The following is a 10,777-nucleotide window of genomic DNA, read 5'->3' as shown; positions in this document are numbered from 1 at the left end:
GAGTGCTTCTGACTGGCTGTGTATCATTCCTTGTCAGATTCATCCGCTAAGTGGCCTGGTTATCCTGAGTGATTGATTGTCAAAGAGGGGGAGGGTATAATATCCAGTCACTAGACTACTGGATTAAACCATGTGAAGTGCTGGTTACTCACTAACTAGATATCTCAGTTAATTTTGTTCATCAGTTAACTAACACTAACAATTCAACAAAAAGACCTTGTCAAATGTTTTGCGTCAAGCATCAGCATCACATTTAGACATCAATGGATTTGTATATTAGGTTTTTATTGAAGTTCACTTTGTTTTGCAGCCCACAGATGCACTTAATCTATAACTGTATAACTGCATTCAAGACATTGTAATGCCGATTCAAGCATGAGGAGACATTTAATATGCTGAATGAATCTGTGATATTTACAATCAAAAATAAAAATGAAGAAACAACAATAGTGCCATAGGAATCTCCGGGGCATTTACAAATGTCTTGTTGTTTCTTATGTGAAGTGTAATAATCATGTAATCATCAGTTCTTCTATTTCTTGACCAGCTGGATTACATCCTCATCTTCTAGCACATGGTCTTTGCCGACTTTCTGCGGGTTATGCTTCACTGACGACCCCCACACCAATGCACTGCAGAGAGAAGAGAGAGATGATGCTAGGCACGTTTCGACACAGGAGTATTGTGCAAAAGATTTACACACAAAAAACAGTAACAGATGGAGGCGAGTTGCACAATAACCACAATAACTTTAGTGTTTCAGCAGAAACTATTTACTCTAATACTATTTTTTAAAGGCATCTTAAATTTGACAGTGTTGACTGGATATCTGTTACTTTACAAATCAGTGTTATTGTGAAGTAAAACTACTCAAAATAATTTTAACAGAAATAACTTAAAATAAAATGCAAATATCAGACAAAACCTTGAATGAAAATAATAGAAATTATGATAGAAATTACTTGGTAATTTAGTTATTAAATAACTAAGTTCAAGTAATAAAACTAAACAGAAACATGAAATGAGAAAACCACATAAAACTACTAGAACAAAACCCCTATAATTTTAAAGTGAACATCTAAAAAAGACAATTTAAAATATTAATAGTATAAAAACATGAATGCTACGGAGGCAAGTGTTATAAAAAGACTAAAATACATAAGAGACTAAACTTAAGGACAAATCGAAAAGAAATATCTAATATCAATATATCAGCATAAGAGAGATGCAATTTCAAAGCTAGTTTTTTAAACAAAATTAAGGCTTCACAGGCTTAATCTAGGAGCATAGCCTTTTCCAAAGAAGTGACACAGTGTACACTCACACTGTAACCTTGGAAGTGAGTTTAGAAGTTTAGTGAGTGTACTGTGCTCATGTGAGAAATAAAGATAACTAGTGCTTCAATTAGATCAGAGCCTTTTGCTATCAGGAATTTAAATCAGATCTTGTTCTCTGGTTCTCAACACAAATGAACAATGACGTAGTCTCCTTGAATGTTTTGAAGTCACTTACTATTTCAATTCTTTAATGAGGTTTTTGTGAATCTTTAAGCAGAAGTCCTCAACGGCTGTCTTCCCATCTGGAAGTACTACAGGTGCGGTGTAATCAGGAAGCTGTCCTTTTGGCTTTGTGTAGCTGTGAATCACCAGTCAGAGATATATGACACATTCTGCTGTGGCTTTATGATACATAGTGCATATTGTAAACTTCTGAAGACAGAACATGATGATATATTATGGTACTTTACGTTTCTGTAAGCTTCACACAGGAGACATTTTCACTTAAAGTGACTTTTCTGTATACACTGTGTATAGCAAATCACTTGCTGTTGTTTTTTTTTTTTTATTACATTCCTGAAAGCTCTTCCAGAAAGCATGCAACGTAATCATGCCAATCATTGGTCAAATTCTAAGCATGTCATCCCAGAATACATTGTAGGAACATGTGACTCACATGCGCACTAGATGCAGGTAGTCCCAGATCTTTTCCAACAAGTCGTCAAAGTTCCAGCGGTGGTGAGCGGAGATTGGCACGCAGTGAGGGATTTTGTAGATAACATCCAGCTCCTCGATGGAGATCTGGTCAATTTTGTTGAGTACATAGATGCAGGGGATGTAAACCCTAGAGAGGGGAGTAAGAACCGTGTGAATAATCTCTTCTAAATTGGAATGACAGAGTATGGATGTGGAGATGCTCCTACCGGTTTCCCTCCACCACGTCAATGAGGTCATCAGCTGTAGCGTCGCTTCGTAGCGTTATATCAGCGTTGTGGATCTTATACTCGGAAAGAATGCTTTTCACAGTCTCAGCGTCCAGCTCACTTTGAGCACACTAAAACAAAAGCGTGATGACAGCTGTAAACATGACTGATCTGATTGATGACACTAAATGAAAACTAACACTCTACTGCGAGCCTAAGACTGAAATAAAATGGGTTTGTAACAAAGAAAGTCAAATCTGATCTGCTGTTCCATGTGAGCTTCAAATTTCTAATATTTTTGATTAAATATTCTAAAGAGATTTAGCATTTACTTTAATATTTACAATTAATTATTGAATTAAGATAGGAACAAAGTCTATTAAATTCTGCAAATTAGTAGTTAGTGCTAAACTAATGTAAATTATAATAAACTGCATTAACAGAAATATGTCATAGAAATAAAGTTCAATAAATGTTCCAATAAATGAACACCTCTTTGATTAATTTTAAATGAATAGTGTTAAATTTCTATGTTCACACACCTCCAGCCAATAGACCCAAAAGGTTTCTCGCTAAACCATATTTTTACATTTTGTGTGTATTTATTTTACTCAAGAAAAGTGACCCAAACTTTAACAATGCTTTTTATAAATGTTTGCAATAGAAGGTAAAAGCACTCTGAAATCGTACAGTTGCGGTGAAGTTGATTCCACCCTTGTCTTTCTTCTTGAAGCCAATATTTGGTGGTTGCTTGTTAAGCCGGATGCCAAAACCTTCCAACTCGTGCTCAATGAGCTTCTTGTGTCCGAGAGGCTTCAGGACGTCTAAGACGATCAGGATGAGGTTGCAAGTGCGAGCAACTGTTGGAAGGAGGCGAGGTCAGGGAGAATGAATGTGATTGGTAAGCACACTTAAAAACACGCAAGAGTGCTAAAAACATCTTTAAATGAGAGTCTGCAAGGAATAGATGCTGAAAAAATTATTTGCTAACAATTTACTCACCCTCAGGACATCAAGATTTCTTCATTAGAACAGATTTGGATAAAGTATTTTAGCCAGGAACAATAGTTTGAGGTTAGTATCGCCTAAATGATGGATTTGTTTCAAACAAATAAGCAGCTGTTCACTACACAAGACATTCACTGATTGTCTGGAGCGGTGTGGATTACTTATGGATTAATGTGATGTTTTTAATCAGCTGTTTGGACTCTCATTCTGATGGCAACCATTCGCTGCAATGGAAAACTTTCTTCAAATCTGTTCTGATGAAGAAACAATACCAGCATCTTGGATTGCCTGAGGGTGAACAAATGTTCATTTTTGAATGAAATATTCCTTAAGTAGTTACCAGCAATGACTTGTCGTCCTCTTCCCTTGCCATCTTTCGCCCCCTCGATGATACCTGGGAGATCCAGAAGCTAATAAAACAAATATGAATCATGAAATTAAAAATTGTTGCCTCATTCGCCAAAACTTAAGTGTTGCAAACCCACATTTCAGGATGTTTCAGGCAGGAGGAAAGGCGCTCAACCCATTTTGGCAGAAAACACTGCATTCAGTACAAATACTTGGCATGGTAGAGAGTTTCACCTGAATCTTGGCTCCTTTATAGCGGATCACTCCCGGTACAGTTGTCAGTGTGGTGAACTCGTAGGCAGCAACCTCAGAGTACACACCAGCCAAGTTACTCAGAAGAGTGGATTTGCCCACTGATGGGAAACCCACGAATCCAATTCGAGCGTCACCGGTTTTTGCCACATCAAAACCTGCAGGAAAAACAGGTTGAGAAAAAAACAAAGCAGTAACAGACCACAGTTTAATCACCCAGGACCTCCTCATAAAAATAGGTGCATGAAGCTCCAGAGGTGAGATATTGCAGTATCTGTGTGTGATGATGGTGCGGTACCCACCCTCTCCAGTGCCTCCTCCGCTGCCTCCTTTAGGAGTGATGAGCTCTCTCCTCAGTTTGGCTAATTTAGCCTTCAGCAAACCCAGATGATGAGCTGTGGCCTTATTCTTCTGAGTACGAGCCATCTGCAGGACACAGACCATTCACAAAACTGCATATTTACTATAACAATGTCAAAACAACAATTGATTTTTTTCAGCTTTTATTTTGAAGTAAGATTTAAAAGCTCAGTTTATTGAATCTCAAGCTCATTTCTGAAATTCAGCTGGGTTCACTGTTGAATAGGCTTGGCGCTAAAATGCTAACGGCTAACGTTAGTTTTCATATATTAGCATTCATGTCAACCCACCTCGTTCTCGATGTCGGCTATTTTGGCGAGTAAACTCATTTTGGCGTTGGTCCTTTCAAAGACGTCACTTGAAAAATTAAAAGTTTATGTTGCTTAATCGGTTATACAGCTTGTTGGCTCAAAAGCACACCGTTGACATGCTGTGGCATAAGCTCACGCCACGCTCGTCTTCTTCTTCTTCTTCTTTGATTTTAATGGCGGGTTGCGAACCAACTTCCAAGGTGCATACCGCCACCTACTGTGATGGAGTGTGAAAAGAATGAATAACCCTCCTACATCCAAGTAGACCACTATTCTTAATAAATCTCATGACTGCATGCATTTGTTTCCTTGAATTTGGACCATCATTTAATAAGCTAGTTATATTAAATTCTTGGCATCCTAATGCTTGTAACTCTTCCTTAAGAATCCTCCTTTGTATTTCATATGTCTTGCATTTCTGCATAACATGCTCTACAGTTTCCTCTACTGAACAGACATCACATTGACCTGTGTCATGTTTCCCTATAATGTGTAAATGTTTGACCTGTATGCCACGCTCGTCGCTCAGTCCTCGCGATGTTTGCCTCTTCCTGTGTCTGAAGAAGGGGCTCCGCCTACTGGTAAGGAGTAAATACTTAAAGTTCTTCTTTTCCTGATGTATCGGAATATCAAGCTTAAATGTCAAAACAGACGGATACTGAAAACGTGTTCTAATAAAAAAAATTAAATATAATATAATAATTGTCTTCGTCAACAAGGCTCCGTTGCTGCATTCACGTACATTGTGTAGATCGACATGTCACGCATTCAAGTAGGAAACATTTGTTTCCCTTTCATAGGTCACTTCGATGCTGCGGTGACGTCACCACGTATGGGAACACCTTCGGTGTGACGAATGTCTGAAGCCCTATACCATCCCGCCAATCCTATTTGCCAAATAGCGCTTGGCACTGCCCCACGCATGCGTACGCATATATACCTGGTGCCGCGCGCCATTTCACTCAGATTTCATTCCTTCAGTAAATGAAGCGAATCTTCTGTGCCCTTAAAATCCATCTCGCGTTCTCCAGCGATTCTTAAGAGAAGTCTAACGTTACTCCTCTCCGCGGACGCGATGAGTCACCGAAAGGTAAGACCCGTATAATGGGTTTATCGCGAGGAGGCACTTATGAGAGGTTCGTTAGCAGCCTCTCTACAGGTTCTCTCCGTGATAGCCTACGGCCACAGTAAAAAAAAACAAACAAAAAAAAAAAATATATATATATATATATATATAATAAAGAAAGTATCCGCACTCTGGAGTGTATTTCTTAAGTCGCCTCGCGTCTTACCCCCACCGTTTCGCTTCTGCGGTCGCCGAGGCCCCGCACGAGGTGTTGGTTAGGGGCGATATGTGCGGCTTGACTATGAATACAGTGATGCACTGGAGTTTCCACTTGCTCGCTCTCCCCCACTCGAGCGCGTTAATCAGCAAATTTGCTCTTTCAAACTATGTTTGTCCAACTGCGGCCTCGAACTCTGAGTAGGCTCTGCCCGGAATACGCGGTTCTCTCCCTCCGAGCGGACAGGAGAAACGCGCCTCTCCTTCCTCAGTGAGATATTTATGTGGCTACCCGCATGGTGGATTACGTGTGGGAAGCCTCTCGTCCTCAACCCCCACGCTCTAACATTTTCTTCATGTTTGCCAGGGACTGTGCCCTCCACTGAGAGTGCTGTTGGACTGCTAATGCACATCTACCCTCTCACTGCAGTCCCCACACTCTAACATTGACTGTCTCGCAGCGAAGGCACCTCGAGCGTCATTGAACTGAGCTATCGTTTGAGCGCCCCCTCAGACACTCTGCACAATCCAGCCTTCAGAGTTTGAGGGACGGCGCAAGAGGCTGGCAAAGATGGCCAGTGTATTACGGCTCACACAGCTGCCGCGTTCTCGCTAGCGGCGTGGCCCGATGTTTATCTTGTTGGATTAAATCCTGCCATGGATATGCTTTAGGATTATACACAACGAAACGCAGCGAGTTTGACGCATGCGCTTTTCTTCATGTTTGCCAGGGACTGTGCCCTCCACTGAGAGTGCTGTTGGACTGCTAATGCACATCTACCCTCTCACTGCAGTCCCCACACTCTAACATTGACTGTCTCGCAGCAAAGGCACCTCGAGCGTCATTGAACCGAGCTATCATTTGAGCGCCCCCTCAGACACTCTGCACAATCCAGCCTTCAGAGTTTGAGGGACGGCGCAGGAGGCTGGCAAAGATGGCCAGTGTATGACGGCTCACACAGCTGCCGCGTTCTCGCTAGCGGCGTGGCCAGATGTTTATCTTGTTGGATTAAATCCTGCCGTGGATACGCTTCAGGATAATACACAACAAAATGCAGCGAGTTTGACGCATGCGTTTTCCTTCATGTTTGCCAGGGACTGTGCCCTCCACCAGAGAGTGCTGTTGGATTGCTAATGCACATCCAACCCTCTCACTGCAGTCCCCACACTCTAACATTGACTGCTTTGCAGCAAACAGCGCTTTGAGCAGCATTGGATTGAGCTGTAACGCCAAACGTTCCCTCAGACGCCATGCGCAATCCAGCTTTCAGAATTCGAGGGGCGATTCAAGGGTCCTGCACAGACGACCCATTTATGACGGCTCGCACAGCCGCTGCTTTTTCGCTAGCGGCACAGCCCGATGTTCAATCTGTTGGCCTAATTCCTGCCGTGGACACATTTCAGGATTGTACACAATGAGACGCAACGGCTCTTACGCATACACTTCCCCTGCGCACAAACGGCACGAGCTTTTCGTGCCCGGACATTTTAACGTGTATGACAGCGTTGCAGGAAGCGGAAATTTTGAGACCGCTAGTATGGTCTCGGGCCGTGTGGGAACGCTTGCCCTACATTTTTCAATGGGTGTTACGCACAATTTGTCACGGATACACCATTCAGTTTCAATAAGGCCCGCCTCCTTTCCGCAGAATTCTTTCCACAGTGGCGAAACCGATGGAAATAGCAGTGCTGCGACAGGAGATGTCAACTCTGCTGAGCAAAGGGGCTATAGAGTAAGTACACCCCTCTCAGATGGAGGCAGGGTTTTTACAGCCGTTATTTTGTGGTAAAAAAAAAAAAAAAAAAAAAAAAAACCGGCGGATTACGACCCATTCTGGATTTACACCGTCTTGCACTCAGGCCGAGCAAATTCAAGATGGTAAAGTCTATTTTGTCATTAAACCAAACGATTGGTTTGTCACAATCGATCTGAAGGATGCATATTTTCATATTCAGATCATCAAGAGACTCAGGAAGTTCCTCAGATTCGCTTTAGAGGGCAAAGTGTATCAGTACTTTCTCAAAGTGCATGGATGGAGCTCTGGCCCCGTTGCGGCTCCAGGGCGTTCGTGTTTGAACTATTTAGGCGATTTGCTGGTGTTAGCGCAATCGCAGACTCAAGCACACTCTCATTGGGATCTTGTGCTGAATCATTTAACAGCCTGAGCTTACGCATGAAATTCAAGAGAAGAGTTTTAATCCCCTCTTAACGGATAACCTGCTGGGAATAGAGTTGGACTCTCACGCGATGACAGCGAAGCTTTCTCTCCCGCGCGCTCAGTCGATTGCATCATGCGTGCGGCGCTTCAAAGCAGGTCGCACAGTGACAGCAAGATTGTGCCTCAGACTTAGGTCTTATGGCAGCGGCATTACCTGTAATTTGTCTGGGATTACTTCACATGCGCCCTTTTCAGTGGTGGACGAAAAGACTGAATGTTTCACCCCACTGTCTTCCGCATCGGACGATTCCGGTGACACGGCGGTGTGTGATGTCGTTAAAACTATGAATGTCAACCGCATTCTCCTGACCTGGGTTCGGCTGGGGATTTGTGCTTTCCGAGAGACTGTCACGACGGATGCGTCTTTGATCGGTTGGGGAGCTGTTTGTCAAGGGCGCCCAGCCCACAGAGTGTGGATAGCGGCACAACGCAGCTGGCACATAACAAATTGGAATTACTGGCGGTTATTCTGGCTCTCCAGTATTTCTCGAATCTGCTGATCGGCCGTCATGTACTGCTCAGATCGGACAACACAGCGGTTGTGTCATATCTGAATCATCAGGGAGGATTACGCTTTCGCCCCCTGTGCAGGCTGGCGAGACATGTTCTTTTTGGTTTCAGAACAAATTTCTATCGATCCGAGCTGTTCAAGTCCCCGGACGTTGAACTTCGGAGCGGATTTGCTATCCAGGCAGACTCTGGAGCAAGCGGAATGGAGATTGCACCCCCAAACGGTGAATCTCCTATGGCAGATTTTCGGAGAAAGCGAAAGTGGATTTATTCGCGTCGAAAACGACTACGCATTGCCCGCTTTGGTTCTCCCTATGCCCTCCAGCACCCCTGGGCTTGGATGCATCAGCCCACAACTGGCCCAGGACCAGTTTGTATGCGTTTTCCCCAATCCGTCTGATTTCGGCGGTATTATGCAGAATACGGCTGGACAGAGTGGAACAGCTGCTGCTGGTGGCTCCGCGGTGGCACACACAGCCGTGGTTTGCGGATCTGATCAATCTGTTAGCGGGCTCTCCATGGGAGATTCCCCTCAGACAGGATTTATTATCACAAGCACAGGGACTGATTTGGCACCCGAGGCCAAATGTTTGTCTGTTTTGGGGGTAATTGGGTAACACTAATTAATGACTCTCACGGCAAAGCCCCGACAGAGGTTGCTGGAATATGACCACTGCGGATGTTTGATTGTCACAGCGCCGGGGTGCGAGCGAGTGTGCACTCGTGCGAGAGGCTGTTCCAGCTGACTCATCAGATCTCGAGTGTATCCCTTTCCCGAGTTAATATATCCCTTGTCTTTCTGCTGAATATATGTCTTTCTGCTGAAACTACAGAGACTATACTGAATTCTAGAGCAGCTTCTACGAGATGCTTATATGTTTTCAAGTGGAGACTGTTTATGACCTGGTGTGAAACTCATAATATTTATCCAGTTTACTGCCCAGTGGCGTCAGTACTGGAGTTCCTTCAGGACCGTTTTTCGGATGGAGTGACACCAGCTACTCTAAAGGTTTACGTGGCAGCCATTTCAGCTTACCACGAATATATAGATGGTGCCTCAGTGGGCCGTCATCCACTGGTTTCTGGTTTCATACAGGGTGCACGATGGCTGAGGCCTTTCCGCCCCGTGCGAGTTCCTTCATGGGATTTATCCATTGTGTTGCATGGTTTATCAGGGCATCCGTTTGAGCCCTTGGAAACTGTACCGGATAAAATCCTGACTTTGAAGACACTTCTTCTTATGGCTTTATCCTCTCTCAGAGAGTTGGGGATTTACAGGCTCTTTCTGTCTCACCCTCGTGCATGGAGTTTGCACCGGGCTCTGTGAAAGTGTTGTTGCGACCAAGGCCCAATTATGTCCCTAAGGTCGCATCTAATCCCTTTCGCTTTCAGCAGGTGGTCCTGGAGGCTTTATCCCCTGCTGTGGCGGAGTCTGGAGATCTAAGTCTTTGCCCTGTGAGAGCTTTAAAGACTTATGTGGATCGTACTGCCCCATGGTTGAGTCTGACCAGCTGTTTGTCTGTTTTGGACAAAGGAATAAAGGCCATGCGGTTACAAAACAGTGCATGTCCCATTGGCTGGTGGAGGCAATATCTTTAGCCTATGAGGCGCGCGGGCTCGCTTCGCCCTTAGGAGTTAAAGCTCATTCCACGAGAGCAGTGGCTTCTTCTCAAGCTTTTCTCAGTGGATCTTCTATGGATGATATCTGTGCTGCGGCAGGATGGTCCTCACCGAGCACTTTTATCAAGGCTTACAGTCTGGATGTGAGGATGGCTCCTGGCTCCCGGGTTCTCTCCGCTTGAGCAGATGCTTCCTTGGATCCCAGCTATCAGGTACGTCAGGCGTTATGGTATAGCGTTCCCATACGTGGTGACGTCACCGCAGCATCGAAGTGACCTATGAAAGGGAACATCTCGGTTACGTATGTAACCATGGTTCCCTGAATAGGGAACGAGATGCTGCGGTCCTGGCCGTGCCATACCTTGATAGCATTCTTCTTCTTCAGTCATGAAATCTGAGTGAAATGGCGCGCGGCACCAGGTATATATGCGTACGCATGCGTGGGGCGGTGCCAAGCGCTATTTGGCCAATAGGATTGGTGGTATAGGTGATGGTATAGGGCTTCAGACATTCGTCACGCCGAAGGTGTTCCCATACGTGGTGACGTCACCGCAGCATCTCGTTCCCTATTCAGGGAACCATGGTTACATACGTAACCGAGATGATTTTGAATAATAAATCATATAATGTGAATTCAAAATTATTCATATCAAATATTTATGTATTC

The 10,777-nt window shown here is 44.1% G+C and overlaps 1 protein-coding gene across 1 annotated transcript; it reads right to left on the bottom strand.

Moving 5' to 3' along the window:
- Window positions 1-264: 264 nt before the first annotated feature.
- Window positions 265-4,630, bottom strand: drg1 (developmentally regulated GTP binding protein 1). The gene is made up of 9 exons (XM_059540054.1): window positions 4,459-4,630; window positions 4,111-4,234; window positions 3,791-3,966; window positions 3,549-3,618; window positions 2,891-3,060; window positions 2,201-2,331; window positions 1,954-2,121; window positions 1,513-1,635; window positions 265-632 (listed from the first exon to the last, which is right to left on the bottom strand). The coding sequence occupies exons 1-9, from the start codon at window positions 4,495-4,497 to the stop codon at window positions 533-535; spliced, it is 1,101 nt and encodes a 366-aa protein (XP_059396037.1). The 5' UTR covers window positions 4,498-4,630; the 3' UTR covers window positions 265-532.
- Window positions 4,631-10,777: the final 6,147 nt, after the last annotated feature.

This window comes from Carassius carassius, chromosome 45, assembly GCF_963082965.1.
Source record: "Carassius carassius chromosome 45, fCarCar2.1, whole genome shotgun sequence".
Taxonomy (NCBI): domain Eukaryota; kingdom Metazoa; phylum Chordata; class Actinopteri; order Cypriniformes; family Cyprinidae; genus Carassius; species Carassius carassius.
The sequence above is the reverse complement of the archived record's forward strand: the minus strand, read 5'-3'. Positions and strand labels throughout refer to the sequence as shown.